The sequence below is a fragment of the Mesoplodon densirostris genome, chromosome 9 (assembly GCF_025265405.1).
Source record: "Mesoplodon densirostris isolate mMesDen1 chromosome 9, mMesDen1 primary haplotype, whole genome shotgun sequence".
NCBI classification, from domain to species: Eukaryota; Metazoa; Chordata; class Mammalia; order Artiodactyla; family Ziphiidae; genus Mesoplodon; species Mesoplodon densirostris.
In genome coordinates, this window is record NC_082669.1 from 100,225,293 (window position 1) to 100,244,407 (window position 19,115).

The window sequence follows — 19,115 nt, forward strand, 5'->3', positions numbered from 1 at the left end:
AAGAATAATAATGGCTTGCAACCTGAAGTTTGAAAACGCTGCTTTAGATAATGTCACCTTACTGGGTAACATTCTTAAATGTTCTTTGGTCATAACAGCTTTCCTACCTTGGGAAGACTCGAGAACGTAATTCCTTCACAAAAGTTCTAGTTCCAGCCTGCACTGGTTTGGAACCATCATCAATTTCTGTGTAGTCGTGCCTGTGCCAGTTCCTCCTCTTTTTCACTGGAATTTTAGAAGATTAAAAGAAGAAAGCATTTTTGTAACTGGTGGTACTATGTACTTTCTATAATCAATTATAGTCTATATAATCAGAAACAACAATTGTCAAGTACAATAATACTCACATTTTTTAATGCATTTCTAAGGCTGAAGAAGTAAAATTTAATGCTGCAATTATAGGCAATTAACTGTGGGTTTTAAAAAATCTTTTTATTTCAAAAATGATTTTAAAATTAAATCAACAAATTCAAATTAGCAGATTGAGCCTTTTATAATATCCACATTTACACATATAAAATCTCACAATTATTTAAAATCATGATTTTCACTAGAACATTAGGTCATAATACGATTTTTATGGATCATCCAAATCATCCCCTCAGGACAGGGCCTTGGATCCCACGTCAGAAATCTATTTTAACAGCACAGTTCCCTTCTCTTTTATGTCAAGATTTATGCCCAAAATAAGCACGGTTACACTGACACAAAGAATAGCAGGTGACTGCATCGTAACGGAAGGAGGACAAGTAAGATGACAGAATAACTAACTTATGGTCAGTTCTAACACTCAGATCCCGTGATTCTACAGCTCTGGGAGGCTACAATCTTTTTTCTTTTTTTTAATTTATTATTTATTTATTTATTTTTGGCTGCATTGGGTCTTCGTTGCTGTGTGTGGGCTTTCTCTAGCTGCAGCAAGCGGCGGCCACTCTTCGTTGCGGTGCACAGCCTTCTCACTGCGGTGGTTTCTCCTGTTGCAGAGCACGGGCTCTAGGCGCGCAGGCTTCAGTAGTTGTGGCTTGCGGGCTCTAGAGCGCAGGCTCAGTAGTTGTGGCGCACGGGCCTAGTTGCTCTGCGGCATGTGGGATCCTCTGGGACCAGGGCTCGCACCCGTGTCCCCTGCACTGGCAGGCGGATTCTTAACCACTGCGCCACCAGGGAAGCCCCGGAGGCTACAATCTTGAATAAGCACAGCAACCAAAATCAGGACACTTGGCTTTGACTCCTAGATTAGTCATAACTTGCTCTGCAACCTCGGGCAAATCTCTTTAACATGTCTGGGTCCAGTTTCCTCAATGTGGAAATGAAGGGAATGAGTACAGTTTTTCAGACTGTGTTGAGGAACCCTTAATAAAAGGGAAGGTGGAGAAGAGGCTGAGGTAGGAGCTCTGGACCTCATTCCTCTCTCCCCCAGAGGGGCACCACCTACATGTCTTTTGTGTGGTATCAATGTAAGATTTCAGTTTTACTTTTTTTTTTTCTTTTAAGTTTGAAAATCACTTTTAAGCCTAAAACCTCCATGATTCTGGGAAATGTACTGACGTCTATAACTTACTTGGAATGAATCAAAAAATAAGGTGGATAGACAGTGGGACAGTTACACAGACAGATATGAGATAGAGCAAGTAATGTAAAATGTTAATAGTGGAATCTAGATGGTGGGTTTAGAGGAACTCACTGTAAAATTCTTTCAACTTTTCCTGTATGTTTGAACATTTTCATAATAAAACCTTGGGGGAAGGACACAACTCTATGAGTCTAAGTTATTTCAAATCCTTCACCTTACAAAGATCATAATAATAAAATAATGCTGGATCCTCATATGGATAAGAAGTCACACTAAATAATCAATAGGGGTGGAAATCAGGCTTATTCATATCTAAGAGTCTAAAACAAGATTCTCAAGTAATTTATGGCAGTCAGACCCCCAAGATGGAAGAGAGTAAATCCCGTTTTTTAAAAACGTCACGGAAAAACTGACAATCATTAAGCAACCTTCCTAGAAAATACCATTAAGGTGTCCTTTGTGTGTTACTGGTTTTTTTTTCTCACTTAAAATCAATTCTAAAATTCAAGGGTATTTCATTCCAGGCATTTTTTTCCCTACAAATATATAGATACATAACCCCATTTTATTTTCAACTGGGATCATAATGTTTATCCTGCTTACCTTTCTTATCATGGGCATTTTCTCCTTATTAAATATTCAAAAACAATTTAAAGGCAGCCTAGAATTTTAAGATGTAAATGTAGATGCATCTTTAAATAAAGATGAAATTAATATTAATATTTATATACATAAATCTGTTTCTTGCTATATATTGCAAGCCTGCCTCCAGAAAAGTGGTAAGTAACTCACATTCTTACCAATATGTATGAGCAGCCTATTTGAAAAGCCCCAGGTCAACAGTGGGAGGGAGCGAGGGAAAAAGAGAAAAAGAGGGAGAAAGAACAGACTGCCCATTTGAAAATAAACGATGATGTTACACTGTTTTAATTTTCATTTTGGCGGAACAGATTAGAATTCAAACAGATTTGGGATTGGACAGCTATGGGTTCAAACTCCAGCTCTGCCAAATAGCTACATGAAAGACCTAGTAAGATAATTTTTCTCACATCAAGGTGTTACAAATAGCAAAAGAGAAAACATAGGTCTAGTCTTTCTTAGCATAGTGCCTGGGGCAACCAATAAGCTGCCAATTACTTTTCTTTTCTTTTAAATGTGCTGACTTGCAGGATGTTAACAGAAGGCTACACTGTCCTGTTGGGCCAACATCCTTAACACATAAAATCAGTCGCTGAAAGAGCTGACTGAATTTCTTAAAGGAAGGAGGCCAGTGAAAGAATATTTTAATAGTGGTCATAGGGAATCGAGAGAGAATTTTGAGTTTCGACTGCATGTGCCTGAGGAGCACTGAGAATATGTGTTTAAGTATCAGGCTGGGTTTTTTGACACTGGACCTCGAACAGAGTTCTTAATTCCCATTAGGAGGGTAAAGTCTAAATTCACCATACTTATGGATATTATACTGTCTCGATGGTATCTGTAGTAAGGATTCCTGGGGAGCTCTCAAAGAAACAGGAAATCGTTGGTGGCAAGCAAAAGAGGCTTAAGACCAAAAGGTATGACCCAAATTAGGGGCAAGGGTGAGGGGTGAGGGGCAGTGGAGTCTTAAATCAAGATAAAACAGATTCCTGGATCTTGGGCATTTTCCTAAAGGTACTTCGAGTTGGACTTTTGCCCAGAAGACAGCCAATGCCTGATCTTACGTTATTCAAGGGTGAGAAGCATACGACAGGGCAAGCAACAGTCAAGCTTCTCTCTGAAGTATTGTTATTCAAAATGCAGGTCATGATCCATTATGGATTGTGAAATCAATTTAGTGAGCATGACAAGCTTTTAAAAAAATTAAATCATATAGGCAAAAAGAAAATAGAGTGCATTACATTAGTAGTGTTTTCTTTTTTTTAATATTTTTTTTTAACGTGGACCACTTTTAAAGTTTTTATTGAATTTGTTGCAATATTGCTTCTGTTTTATGCTTTGGTTTTTTGGTTGTGAGGCATGTGGGATCTTAGCTCCCTGACCAGGGATCGATCCCACACCCCCTGCATTGGAAGGTGAAGTCTTAACCACTGGACCACCAGGGAAGTCCCTGCAATGGTGTTTTAAACACTACATTATTCTGATTCATAGTAACCCCTTTAACATTTCATGGAAATTAAATTCAAATTATTTCATTTTGGGGTTATTTACTTAAATTCTAAATTGAAACTTACATTTTAGTTCTGTTTCCCTTCTTGACATAACAACCTAGTATTACTTATTTCCTCAAAGAATTACACTTGGTCAATAATTATTTCAAGTTATATACTACATACTTCAGTGCTACACAAAATAAGAACCTTTAAAAACATTTATATTAACAAATTAGTCAATTATACATGTAACAATTTTACCAATTTGCTAACCTCAAATTTTATACTGTGTAACTAACAAAAAGGATAATCTGTATTTTACAAAAAAAAATTTAATACATTCATATAGCTTAATTTGTTAAATCTCTTAGAAAGAAACTGATAAATTTTTAATATTTCTAACAAAACAGATAAGCAGTCAGTTGCTCCTAAGTCTCTTTTGAAAAAATCACTTGCCCATAACCTCAGAACAAAATTTCTATTTTAAAAAAGTATTAGGAGAAAGGCTGCATTCAAAATAAAGAGGCTGTATAGGCTACCTACATCTGACCCAGGTGTGTATCAAGGTATGTTCGGGAAAAGTTCAGTTCTAAAATGACTAAGTCTACAGTTTTTCTCTTTAACTTTATGAACACAAAAAAGCTAGCATGCAGTCTAAATTTTTAAGAAAAGAAATAGTTACAATCCAAAGGCTTTAAAATCTCTTCTCTACTCTCATATTTGTACAACAATTAATATTCCCATCTATTCCTCTAAAGCATCTGTAAAAGGCTAACAATAATATCATTTTGTATGTGTTGTTGGTGTACTCCAGAGGACGCGTGAGGTTCCCTGCCCATGCCCTCACCCCTCAAGAAGAAGAGTGCAGGCAAAGACTTGGTCTGGCCTCTGCCTTCCGTGGGACAGGGACTGTGGGGAAGTTGCTTCCATCACAGAGGATAGCTGGGCAGGACTCTAGGCCATACTCAACAGCATGACCTAATTCAGACAACAGAAGTAGTACTTAAGCATATCAGTGCCCTAATTTTCTCCTAAAAGTATAATGCACGTGTGTGCATTAAAGTCTTATCCTATACTGTTCACTGTCGCAAATAGTACTGGAAGATTTTTTCTTCTTCTTCCAGTTTTATTGAGATATAATTGACATACAGCCCTGAATAAGTTTAAGTTATACAGCATAATGATCTGACTGACATACATCATGAAATTATGACCACAATAAGTTTAGTGAACATCCGTCATCTCGTGTAGATACAAAATAAGTGAAATAGGAAAAAAATTTTTTTTCCTGTGATGAGAACTCTTAGGAGCCACTTTCTTAACAACTTTCATAAAGAACATACAGCAGTATTAATCATATTTATCGTGTTGTACATCCCTAGTGCTTATTTATCTTATAACTGGAAGTTTGTACCTTTTGACCATCTTTATCAAATCCTCTCCACCATCCCTGCTTCTGGTCACCATAAATCTGACCTCTTTTTCTATGAGTCTGTTTATTTGTCTTTGAAACATAAATGACCAACAACACTATGTTAGTTCCTAGTACACAACATACTGATTCAATATTTCTATACACTTCAGAATGATCACTACAGTAAGTCTAGTTACCATTCTTTTTTTTTTAATTTATAGAGATAAAAACAGCCAGAATCAGAAAAATTTTACTTTATTGCGTTTCTCACATTGAAAGCTTTGAAAATATGTATTTGAGTTTGGGGGCTTTGCACTGGCAATTAAGAAGGATAGTATTTTTTTCACTTCATGTTTTGACTTGTTAAATAAGTTATTTAATAATTCAAACAAAAACTGTATTCTCAACATCTTCAGAAAAAGCTTCCTTATAGTTCTTGGTGGGTATAGTATAACTAGTCAGAGTATCGTTAAAGTATTGTCATGTACATATTAAGTTCTAAACTTCCATTTTTATTTAAGCGTCTAGTACTTACTCAAGGAGGAACCATGGAGAACTGCACAGTTGGGACAGTGATACAGGTCAATGTCCACAGCATGATGTTCTTCTACTCCAACACAGCTAAGATAAAGAGAAATAAAGCCAATGTGTAAATCAGGTGAAGAGTTTCACTTAACTGTAACAGATTGGTTAGAATTTAGCTGAGAAATGTACAACCTCCCCAGTAAACTTTGTAAAGTACAGAAACACATGCAAGAATAAATTTAATTCTCTTCCTTACATACTTGCTGAATAATTGTGAGGTTGAATATGCGGGAAGTGATTCACTACTAGCAGCAGTAGAGACAGCAGAAGTAACATAATTATAAACCATAAAACCCTCAAACCATTATGTAAATACTACCTGTTATGGACTAAACGTTTGGGTCCCTCCAAAATTCACATGCTGAAGCTGTACACTCCTGTGTGACTGTATTGGTAGATAGGGCCTCTAAGAAGGAAGCAATTAAGGTTAAATGAGGTCATAAGGATTGGAGCCTTAATCCAATAGGATTAGTGTCCCTATAAGAAGAGACACCACAGAGCTCACATACCCCCTCTCTCCCCTCTCTTCTCTCTCCTCTCCTTCTCTCCTCCCTGAGCAGACTAAAACACCACTTAACTTTAAAATATGGCTGTCATCAGCAGAGGTGATTAGTAAATTTGGGTAACATCACTGACGTGGTGAGAGCACTGAGTCTTAACAGTTCTGCTTTAGGTCTCATATCCCTAATTAACCAGTTAAATGAGTCTGAGGCACTGTATATGGAATACTCCATATCATGGATTATACAGCAGTAGCACTTAAATAAAAATAAAGTTTAAGGGACCCACCTAAGAACTGATAAAACTACATAGTGACATCTTGAAAACAGGAGTAGTTCATCAAAGAAAGACCACAGCAGCTTTGCTCACTTCCCAAATAACTTATTAGGGTAAAAATTTATACATGTTTGTACTCCCAAAAAGTTTCAGAACAAAAACACAACCATAACTAGTACTTGAAAAAGAACCAAAGCAGACCTAACACAGAATTTTGGGGCATCAGTTGACAGGTGTAACAGTGGAAGAGAAAATTAGTGAAATGGATGACAGGCATATTATTCAGAATGTAGCAGAGAGAATAAGACAGTGGGAAATACAAACAAGACTGCAAGACCCATGAAGGATAAAATGAAAAAGTGTATAACATACATTTAACCACAGCCTCAGAAGGTAAAGAGAGAATAGGGGTAGAAGCAATATTATGAGCTAACAGTTAAAAATTTGCAGAAATAATGAAAGACATTGATCTCCAGATTTAAGAAACCCAACGTATCCCAAGCAGGATGAATAAAAAGTCTACATCTAATCACATCATAGTAAAACTGCAGAAAAACAAAGTCAGAAAATTTCAAATCCATAAGAAGAAAAAAAGCACAGGTTACTTGCAAGGATGAGAGACTTCTCAAAGCAATAATGGAAACTTGAACACATTAGAATATCTTACATGGGCTTAAAGAAAATATCTGCTAACCTAAAATATTAACCAAGCATTCAATATTCAGTTAAAATGTGTTTCAAGAAGGAGGGGGGGGGGGTAAGTATTTGTACAACCAAAAACTGAGAGTTCACCTCCAGCCAACCCACAGTAAAGAAAATGCCAACAGATGTACTTCTGGCAGAAGGAAGACGATCACAGAGAGGTCTGGGATGCAAGAAAAATGGAAAAGCTAAGAAAAGTAGAGTAATAAATATGTGGGTAAATTTACATAAACACTGACTACATAAAACAAATAATGTCATGTGAGGTTTAAATATATATACAAAGAGCTAAAACACATGACAATAGCAGCATTTGAGTCAGGAGAGGACAAATAGAGTTACAGGGTCCCAAGGCACTTATACTAGAAGGAAAGAGAAGGTAATGATTACTGTTAGACTTCAATAATAATGAGTTGAGGACCCCTATTATAATTTCTTGGGAGATAACTAAAAGAACAGAAACAGAGAGCATAGCTCCCAAACTAGTTGGGGGCAGAGGGTGATTAAAAAGAGGAGGGGAGGAAAAAGAGAAAAAGAAACAAAATGACCAAAATAAGGTATAAATTCAAATATATCAGTAATTATATTGTATGCAAACGGACTAAATGCTCAAGTTAAAAGACAGATTATATGGCTGGACTTAAACAATACAATTTGCTGGTTATAAGAGACATAAAACAAGGATACAGAAAGACTGAAAGTAATAGGATGGGCAAATAAATGCCACAAAAATAGTGATCAAAAGAAAGTACGGCTATATTAAGCAACACAGAATCTAAAGCAAAAAATATGAGATAAACATGTTTACTTTATAATGATAAAAATTTCAATTCACCAGGAAGACAAAACAGTAGTGGAGATTTTGACAATTCTCTCAGTATCTGATAGAATAAACAGGAAAAACAAAAATCTATGAAATATACAAGATTTGAACTGCAGGATTAAAAAAACATGGCCTAATGAACATTTATAGAATCCTATACCCAACATCCATAGAACACACATTTCTTCTCAAGCACACATGGACCATTCGTAACAAGTGATCATATACTGGGCCACAATCAAATTTGAAGGTCTGAAATCAGAAATTCTCTGGCCACAGTTCAAGATAGAAAGCAATGACAAAAAGTTAACTAGAAAATCTTCATGTGTTTAGAAATTAAGAAATAATATTCTAGGGCTTCCCTGGTGGTGCAGTGGTTGAGAGTTCACCTGCTGATGCAGGGGACGCGGGTTCGTGCCCCGGTCCGGGAAGATCCCACATGCTGCAGAGCGGCTGGGCCCGTGAGCCATGGCCACTGAGCCTGCGCGCCCAGAGCCTGTGCTCCGCAACGGGAGAGGCCACAGCAGTGAGAGGCCCACATACTGCAAAAAAAAAAAAAAAAAAAAGAAAGAAAGAAATAATATTCTAAATAACCCAAGTCAAAAGATAAATCATAATAAAGGCTAAAATTAATGAACTAATAAACATCTACCTCAAAAAGTTACAGAAAGAATAGCAAAATAAACCTTAAAAATACAGACAGAAGGAAAACTAAAAGAACAGAACTGATGACACGGCAAACAAACATACAATAGAGCACTGAAGCCAAAAATTGATTCCTTGAAAAGACTTGTAAACCTCTAGCAAGCTCAAGAAAAATGAGATAAAACATAAATAAACAATGGTAGGAATGAAAAGAGGAAGAAAACTATAGATTCTATACATGCTAAATGCAAAAGAGGGTATTATGAACAATTTTATGCTAAAAGATTAGAAAATATAATGACAGGTAAACCTGGGTCACAAAGAAAAAAAATATTTGAAGAGTCCTAAAATTGTTACTTATATTAAAAATTATCCCTCCCTCCAAAAAAAAAAAAAAATCCCAGGCCTCAAAAGCAAGTTCTAGGGCTTCCCTGGTGGCGCAGTGGTTGGGAGTCTGCCTGCTAATGCAGGGGACACGGGTTCGAGCCTTGGTCTGGGGAGATCCCACATGCCGTGGAGCGACTGGGCCCGTGAGCCACAACTGCTGAGCCTGTGCGTCTGGAGCCTGTGCTCTGCAACAAGAGGCCGCCATAGTGAGAGGCGCCTGCGCACCGCGATGAAGAGTGGCCCCTGCTTGCCACAACTAGAGAAAGCCCTCGCACAGAAACGGAGACGCAACACAGCAAAAATAAATAAATTAAATTAATAATAGCCATCCTTACAGGAGTGAGGTGATATTTCCTTATAAAAAAAATAAAAATAAAAAAAGCAAGTTCTAGCAAATATTAAAGAAATAAATAATTCCAATATTATATAAAATTTGCACCAGCAAGTAGGAAAAAAAGACTTACTTCCTAACTCATTTTATGATAGCATGACCTTGATACTAAAACTTGGAAAGGATGATACAAGAAAGGAAGATTATAAGTCACTCTCATTTATGAGCAAAGATGCAAATAGCAAGTTTGGTCTATCTCAGGAATGCAAGGTGGTTTTAACACTAAAAAATTTAATCTGTGAAATTTGCCACATTAACAGATTAAAAGAAAAAACCATATGACCGTTTAAAAAGAAGCAGGACAAGTATCTGATAAAATTCAACATTTACTTATGATTAAAAAGCAAAAAAAAAAAAAAACCCTTAGAAAATTAAGACTACAAGGATACTTCCAAAATCTGGTAAAGGGTACTTATAAAACTCCTACGCAAATAAGACGAGAGCAGTCTCTTTGAGATAAGAACAAAACAATGCTACCACTTCTAATGAAACTTATCCTGGTGTAGTAAAATAAGAAAAAGAATTAAAAGGTACAGAGATTGGAAAAGAAAAAACAAAGCTGCTACTGCAAATGCTGTGGTTACACATGTAGAAAATGAAAAAGAATCTGTGGATAAATTACAAAAATCAATAAAAAGAAAGGTTGCTAGATACAATACCAGCACATAAAAAGTAATCATATATCCATATAGCAACATTATAAAGCTAAAAATTGAAATAAAACATCATCCACAACTGCAAAAAAAAATGTCAAGTATGCTGGAATTTAACAAAAACTATGCAAAGACCCCTTTAAGGAGAATTATAACACATTATTAAGAGACTTTAAAGAAGACCTAAATAAATGGAGATATACATCATGATCATGGATTTGAAGTGTAATATGTAAAGATATTAATTCTCCTCAAATTGATTTATAGATTCAATTTAATCCCAGTCAAAATCTGTAGAACTTGACAGGCTGACTGTAAAACTGATATGGAAACATAAAGAACCAAGGATACGTAAGGCATTCTTGTGGGGCGGGGGGAGAAAAAAGCAAACTCTACCAGGTATCAAGACATATTTTAAAGTTGTAGGAATGAAGGTAATACAAAACTGATGCAAGAGCCCCCAGACAGACCCAGGCATATGTGGACACTTATGCAGCAAGGACAGACTTTTCTGTAGGAGGTCCTGAGACTCCATTTATATATCTGTATGGGGAAAAAATGAAATTAGACACCTATCTCACAACATAAAAATTTATTCCAAAATAGATTAGAAACACGCATGAAAACACACGTGAAAGGAAAACTACAAAGGTTGTATAACATAAAATCAAAATATCTTTATGACTTTGTGGTAGGAAGTGTTGTCTTAATCAAAACGTAAAATGTACTACTATCCATAAGGGGAAAAACTGGTAACTTTAATTATACTAAAATATATAGTTCATTAAACTATAAAGAATGAAAGGATAAGCCAGAGTGGGAGAAGACGTTACAATAGAGATAACCACCAAAGGAATTACACCCACAGTATAATAAACTCCTACAAATCAATAGGAGAGGGGAGGGGAGAGGAGGGAAAGGAAAGGAGGAGAGAAAGAAGGCAAGAAAGAAGGAAAGAAGAACCCAGTAAAAAAAAAAAATGAACAAAAGATGTAACTAGGCACACAATAAAAGGAAATACAAGTGACTGATATACACATGAAAATATATGTAACCTCATAAATAACTGGAGGAATGCAAACTAAAACCACAATATGCTCATCATATTGGCTAAAACTAAAAAGTCTACTGATACCAAATGTTGAAGATGATGTGGAGCAATGGAAACTCATATACCACTGGCTGGAGTAAATTTGGTACGGCCATTTTGGAAAACAATTTTGTAAAAGAACTGAAGAATCCTATATTCTATGACCAAGCGATTCCTCTTTTAGGTACATGTACCTTAGAGAAACTCATGCACGTGTGCACAAGGACACTATGCAGGAAAGGTTACAGAATCATTATTTCTAATAGTCCATTAACAGTAAAATGCATAAACTACAGTATATTCTCACAATGGAATTCTGCATAATAAAAATGAAAGAACTATCGACCCATGCAATAACTGAATGAATTATATGAATGTCAATATTATGTTAAAAAAAAAAGACAAGAATATATACAATATATTCTATTTGTTCATAAAGTTTAAAGCCAGGCAAAGCTGAAGTACAGTGTTTAGGGATTAAACTATAAAGAAAAGCAGAGATAGATCATAACAGTAGGATCACAGATTCCTCTAGGGAGTTGTGATCTGGAAAGGATTGGGGGGAGGTATCTGGATCCTGGGTGGTTGTTATTACAAGGGTATATGTTTTATAATCATTCATTAAGTTATATATTTATGTTTTAGACACTTTTCTGTGTTCTTTTACAATTAAAATACTTTTTTTTTTTTTTTTTTCTTTTTGCGGTATGTGGGCCTCTCACTGTTGTGGCCTCTCCCGTTGCGGAGCACAGGCTCCGGACGCGCAGGCCCAGCGGCCACGGCTCACGGGCCCAGCCGCTCCGCGGCATATGGGATCCTCCCAGACCGGGGCACGAACCCGTATCCCCTGCATCGGCAGGCGGACTCCCAACCACTGCGCCACCAGGGAGGCCCTACAATTAAAATACTTTTAAGGATAAAATTCTATCTACAATCATATAAAAAGATTAAGCAAACAAAAACCTTGAATTAATCTAACAACTACAGCAAAATATCAAAAAACAATGTATCTTAAAGATCTGTGGATACCCCAAAATAAACCTGTTCTCATTTGAGGACTCCAGTACATTTGCTTCCATAATGTCTTTGGGAGTCTGAGTAGAGTTTGATGCCATCAAGACAAAAAAAAAAAAAGTCAAAACCAGTTGTCAAAAATAACATTTCCATTTGAATATTCAATCCGTGTAACTGAATCAAGTACTTGCAATTTACTTCTATAGAATGGAAATTTCTTTGGTTTTATCTGTCCAATTTAGATATACTTCATTTATTTCCACAGAAAGCAAAGGTGAATATGCTAATTGTTTAAAAAGTTTTTCTAACTGAAAAACTATCAATTTCCAATCCAATAAAATAAACCTCATGCAAAATTTTTTACTTATTTATGTACAACCTACTGGGTCCATGGTTTTTTATAAGACACCCAAAAGGGTTTCTGTAACCCAAAGAAAAGGTTAAGAATCATTGGATAGTGTATTCACACTTCCCAATTTCAAAACTTACTTACAAAGCTACAGTCATCAAGACAGTATGGTACTGACATACAGATCAATGGAACAGAATTGAGAGTCCAGAAATAAACCCTTACCATTTAGGATCAACTGATTTTCAACAAGGGTGCCAAGATCATCCAATAGGGAACAGTCTTTTCAACAAATGGTACTGAGACAAATACATGCAAAAGAATGCAGTTGGACCCCCACCACACACCATATATAAAAATTTACTCAAATGGATCATATATGTAAATGTAAGACCTAAAATTATAAAACTCCTCAAATAAAGCATAGGAGTAAATCTTCATGGCCTTGAATCAGAAAATGGTTTCTTAGATCCAGCACCAAAAGCACGAGGGACAAAAGAAAAATAGATGAATTGGATGTCACACTACAATCTGAAGGCTTCTGTTTTCTCAGCTTAGTTTAGTGCGAGATAATCAGCCGAGTCTGGAAAGTGGTAGAGCAGTGTGAGGAAAGGAAATACAAAATAGTCGATCTGAGGAATGAAGACCAAGAAATAGTAACACTGCTAGGTAGCTCTAAGACTCCACCTGAGGTCTGTGATAATGAATTCCAAGTGAAATCATCTCTGCACAGCTGTGTGATTGTTTTCGTTTTCTTAGCAATGTTCAACCATGTGGCGCAGGCCCAGAGGTGGAGCTTGGGTCCATCGAGAGTTGGGGTTTTGCAGGCAAAGACTAGAAAGGGAGTTGAGGATATTTACCAGGGAGAAAATACAATGATGAACCATGAAAGCGAAACTGGACAAAAGGGGCATGAAGACAGAAAAAGGTAGTGAAAGATGGTGAGATGGTCTTAGGGGGTCTCAGTGTGTTCTCAGCACTGACTCAGTGGAAGGCCTTGAACAACCAATCTGTAAGAGGCAGAGATGATGCTCAAAGAATGGAATGTTCAGAATTTAAAGTTTCTGAAGTAGTGTAGTCTATGACAGTGATAAGGTACAAGTGTAATAACAGCAGGTTGCTAAAATGGAGCAAAGAAAAGGGTCCCTGGAGGTAAGTGAGAAGGTATCTATCTCTACATTCAGTGAAACAATTCCAAACCACACTTCCCTGATTTTGGAAGTGAGGTTCATTAGGTGTCAGTAACAGGTGCTACTCCAACCAGAACAGAAACTCAAGACCACAGAAGCCAACTTGACGCTTCTAGAAACTCGTGGTTTGTCTCGTCATACCTTGACTATGGCCACATTCCTTATGCTTAAAAAGTGATGGTTACACCAAAAGAATTATTGAGAAAAAATTGTTGGATATACCCTGGAAAACCTAAACCAGCATACATCATAAACTAACATATGAATATCTAAGATACATATATAGGTGATTCCCATAAAGCTTAGGGAAGAAAGAGAAGACAGGGACATTCCAATTAATTAAGGACACTTCAGCAAAACTTGGCTAATGATCCTCAAAGATCCACGGCTCCTCTCTCCAGCTTCTGCTCTTCACTTCCACACTCAACCTCTATACTCTCTTTTACTAAAATGTCAGTGATATCCTCAGGTTTTGACCACTTCTAATCAACTGGCAAAACATTGATAGCTTACATTTATCAAAAAATTTCAGAACTTAATGGTAAATTTGGTAAATTAATAAAAAACAGTACATCTGATAAGTTAGTAAATCTGAAAAACAATCCTTTATATTAATCACATAAAATATAATTTAAAAAATCAAATTAAACATAAAAATTAAATGCCCCTAGACCAAGAAGGTTATTTCAGATCTTTGGACGGCACTAAAAGGAACTACTACATACATTTCAGTTTCTCTCGCAAAGGGAGGGGGACAACTTATCCCATCCCTCAGCCCCCATTAAAAGAATTCTAGGGCCTCCCTGGTGGCGCAGTGGTTAAGAGTCCGCCTGCCGATGCAGGGGATACGGGTTCGTGCCCCGGTCTGGGAGGATCCCATATGCCGCGGAGCGGCTGGGCCCGTGAGCCATGGCCGCTGGGCCTGCGCATCCGGAGCCTGTGCTCCGCAACGGGAGAGGCCACAACAGTGAGAGGCCCGCGTACCGCAAAAAGAAAAAAAAAAAAAAAAAAAAAAGAAAAAGAATTCTAGAGTCACTGTAGCTTTAACAGATATGTTAAGAGCAAATGCAATAGGACACATAAAATGCAGAACTCTGAAAGCAAACTTTTAAAGAATAACTTTCAAATCCCCTTTAGTCTCTCACTCCATTTAGTTCTCTTATAAAACTTTCCTTCATATACAAATCGCTCCATTTTTTCCTAATGGCAAAATGTTCAATGTTTATTAGACCATTGGGAGTGTGTGTGTATGTGTGTGGGGGTTTCCTATAGGGGTGACAATCTGACCTTTTCTGAATAGCTTCCATCTATAGAAGAACAGCCTCATTGCCATTTGGTGAGTGGGACAGTGACAACTTTAGCACTTTCTATTGTCTTAATCTTCTGAAATTGTTGCTTAGCTGGCTTTTTTTTTTTTTTTTTTTGACACTTAACGAGAACAGAACTGAATTAATGACTAGCCAGAATTCCCTGGGATCTGCCAAACATTCTCTTTTTTCCGCTTGGATAATGCTCCCATTTATATTCCCTCCTCTTGGTGTTAGAAGAGTACGTGGCCAAATTCTTTAAGATCTTCCTGCCAGTGGACTTCATTAGATATTCCTCCTGCTTCAAATGTTCTCCCCATTCCTCACCAAGGAACCTTACACTACCTAGGCTTCAAAGCTCAACACAAATTCCTCCTCCTTGGTGAAACATCACTGGATCACCCCATAGAAAGTCCTGCAACATTTTATTCACACACATTTCCACTCATTGATGTCTAATATTGAGCTATTTTACACACCCTATTTCCTGAGTTGAGCTCAAGACTTCTCTCAGGACCACTTAGAGTGCCCTCTCAACATGATGATCCCAGTAAATTTCTGTTGATTATTAACTGTGCTGAAAACTTATTTTAAAACTGATCTGTTGTGGTAAAGTTATAAGCAGCTTAAAAAAAAAGTGTTCTGCTTGAATTTTTTAAGAATTTGGTATGGGAACTAAAGGCAACACAGTTGGTAAAAAAGGGAAAGATCTTTCAGTGTATGAATTAGTAGATTTCTCATCTTTCCTTACACGGTAGTAGGATGTAGCAATGAAATTCATTCATTTAAAATTTTGCTTCAGTGCAAGTTTTCGCCTGTGTTTCAAAGTTCATCTTTCTACCCAAAGGCGATTTTTATGACTTCTTCATAGAGGACTGAGTCATCCATTGTGCAACCCTCAAAGCCTCACACTAATACCATCAAAGAGGGTGCGAAGTGGCCTTTGAGATGAATTAACACCAGGAATACAGAGTAGTGGTTTATAACCTGCTCTTCATATTTCCTTTCATATCATAACTCTAGGGTCAGCTGAGGCCTTGGGACAACTATAAGCCAGGCAAGGACTGCCCAGTCTAGTTTCATGCCACCAGAAAAACAGCTGTCAACTGGCTTCAGTGGGATGCATAGATTTTGGAATTAGAAAGACTTGGTTTGGGGACTTCCCTGGTGGTGCAGTGGTTAGGAATCCGCCTGCCAATGCAGGGGACACGGGTTCGAGCCCTGGTCCGGGAAGATCCCGCATGCCACGGAGCAACTAAGCCCGTGTGCCACAACTACTGAGCCTGTGCTCTAGAACCCGCAAACTACAACTACTGAGCCCGCGTGCCACAACTACTGAAGCCCGCGTGCCTGGAGCCTGTGCTCTGCAACAAGAGAAGCCACCGCAATGAGAAGCCCACGCACCACAACGAAGAGTAGCCCCCGCTCGCTGCAACTAGAGAAAAGCCCGCGTGCAGCAACGAAGACCCGATGCAGCCAAAAATAGGTAAGTAAAATAAATAAATTTAAAAAAAAAAAGAAAGAAAGACTTGGTTTGATTTCTAGCTCCAGTAGTTTTGACTTTGAGCAACTTCCTTAATTCCTCTGAGCAGGAGTTCTCCTAGGATTAAATAGGACAATGTATGTAAATATGTAAAGCATATGGCTTAGCATATAATAAGAAATAGTACAGTAAATATTATTAAGTAATGAATAGTAACCATTAATATTATTATGCTTCTATTAGGTACCAATCATAGCTTATGCAGCTCTGGGCTTATTACCTATGAGATTGGAGCCCACGCAGGAAATTTGGCTTTATGACTAAGCTTAATATTTTTTTCTTCAGTGACGCCTCTTCAGAGCACAATTAGACACTCAAATGGCTATTCTTTAAGGGAAAAAGAAGATAATTCCTTTTCAATTTTTAATTCCTTTTGACGGTTGAGTTCTCTGGAGTCAGTCTACCTATGTTAAAATCCTGGGCTACTACCTATATGTGCCGCCTTTGGGTAACTTTCTCTGTCTGTTTTTGGTCTCATCTGAAAGGATGGAGATAATGACAGTATCTCCCTCAAAGTTAAGAAAATTAATTAAGTTAATAAACATAAAATGTTCAGAATTGAAACTGTAGAACAACTGTTTTGGTGGTCCAAAAATCTTACTTTGCTAACCGGTATTAGTTTAATAGGTTGATATTCCTGCTAAAAGTACTAGGATGCCAACAGGCATTTCCACTTTTAAATTGCATTTTATGTGGTGTTTTAACCCTAAGATACTTTATCATCAATTATCAGCTAAAGCAAAAATTAATAATTTGCATATGAAATATTTTCACTGAAAATCAACCTGGTAGTTTTTTATTAAATCTGTGGTTCAGAAAAACCCAACTTCTGTTATTCTCTTGCTGACATGTAAAACTCTTTTCAAAAAATTAAGTGCTTTTCTTTACAAGTTAAGTATGGCATTGAAGATTTTATTTTTTGACACATTAAAGCTATTTACTGGCATATAATATGCTTAACTATATTTAATAAGGATTTTGAATGAAGTGCATACTCTGAACCAAATTCCTTTGGTTCATAATAATCTCAGAAAATTAGATAGTTTTTCTACCTCTAATAGCCAGCTCATGTTTCCAACTGTCCTAGGGCTTCCTGAATTATTTCCAACCAGCTGACTCAAGAACATCTGTTAATAAGGGTGAGGGAGGACGACAATATAAAAAGGAAATGAACAAAGAACATGTAAGGAAAATAAGAGGGACTGAAGAACCAAGAGGTGAGCTCACTGATACAAAATGCACCCCTTAAAAAGCTGAAAATTCTGTTGACATGCTTCTAATAAAATTTGTTCCAAGATGAATGTGTGAAACATATACTTCAAATACAATTTACATGCTGAACATTATACTACTTGCCTCTAGAGCACAGAAAACATGCTTATTCTTGTCCCTATCTGACACCTGAGTACACAGGGTAGGCAACGTAAATGGTAAACGGATTAAAGTATCTTTACAAATAAGCATAAACAAACTATTATTTCAGGAAGGTAATAGTTTCCACTAGGATGCTCTAAAGAAAGAAAAGCTGCTTTCAATTTCTGAAATATCCAAAAAGCTAAGTAGATTTGCTTTTCACCACCTTGTGGTCGTTCCACGAGCTCTTCAATCTCTCAAACTAATACCCTCTTACTCCTCTTTAGGAATCTACTTTCTGCCGGTCCGGCTATGCCTGAGGTATGCCAACAGTGACTAAGGAACGCTATAGTGCAAATGGTGCCCAGAACATCTGCTATTTCATGAAGACAGACTACATTTCTACTTATAACCAGTGAAACAGCAAATAAATGCTATCCCAAAATGAATATTATGTGAGAATTTAATAAGAACTTTGTAAATCATCTTAGGGGAGAAAAAACTTGCCATAATGATAAAGGATAAACAGTAGCAATTACATAAACGTTTGCTTGGAAATGTTAAGTTAATAAAGGAAGGAATTAAAAACTGTGCCATCATTATATACATTACTGCCTTCATTTTTTTTTTTTTTTCGGCTGGGTTGGGTCTTTGTTGCTGCACGCGAGCTTTCTCTAGTTGCGGAGAGCGGGGGCTACTCTTCGTTGTGGTGCGCGTACTTTTCATTGCGGTGGGTTCTCTTGTTGCCGAGCACGGGCTCTAGGCGCGTGGGCTCAGTAGTTGTGGCTCGCGGGGGGCGGGGGGGGGCGCTCTAGAGCGCAGGCTCAGTTGTTGTGGCACACGGGCTTAGTTGCTCCGCAGCATGTGGGAATCTTCCCGGACAAGGGATCGAACCCGTGTTCCCTGTATTGGCAGGCGGATTCTTAACCACTGCGCCACCAGGGAAGTCCCCGCTCACAGAATATTTACTGACGGAAAGCAGAAATTCCAAGCACATTAGGGAGGCATTAGTTTGGGCTACTATCCTGGCTAATACCCTATCATACTCAAAATTAAATATGAATTTTGCAAATATAAAGGGGTAGAAAATGGATGTGAGGAGGAAAAAATAAATAATGGGTGACTTTTTCTTTCGGGATCTTAGTTTGAAATATCCATACTTTTTGTCAATGAAAAAGGATGCATTATTC

At 37.3% G+C, this 19,115-nt stretch overlaps 1 protein-coding gene across 2 annotated transcripts in view; it reads right to left on the reverse strand.

Moving 5' to 3' along the window:
- KDM7A (lysine demethylase 7A) overlaps positions 1 to 19,115 on the reverse strand; it is a 77,640-nt gene that overhangs the window by 36,643 nt on the left and 21,882 nt on the right. The window contains exons 1-3 of one of the 2 annotated variants that reach the window (XM_060107784.1): positions 6,021 to 6,079; positions 5,652 to 5,737; positions 108 to 225 (exon numbers count right to left, since the gene is read on the reverse strand). In XM_060107784.1, the coding sequence (XP_059963767.1) occupies positions 108 to 225; position 5,652 (119 nt within the window). In that variant the 5' untranslated portion in view covers positions 5,653 to 5,737; positions 6,021 to 6,079. Of the gene's footprint in view, positions 1 to 107; positions 226 to 5,651; positions 5,738 to 6,020; positions 6,080 to 19,115 lie in introns of those variants that run through there. The other variant, XM_060107783.1, reaches the window with a different exon arrangement.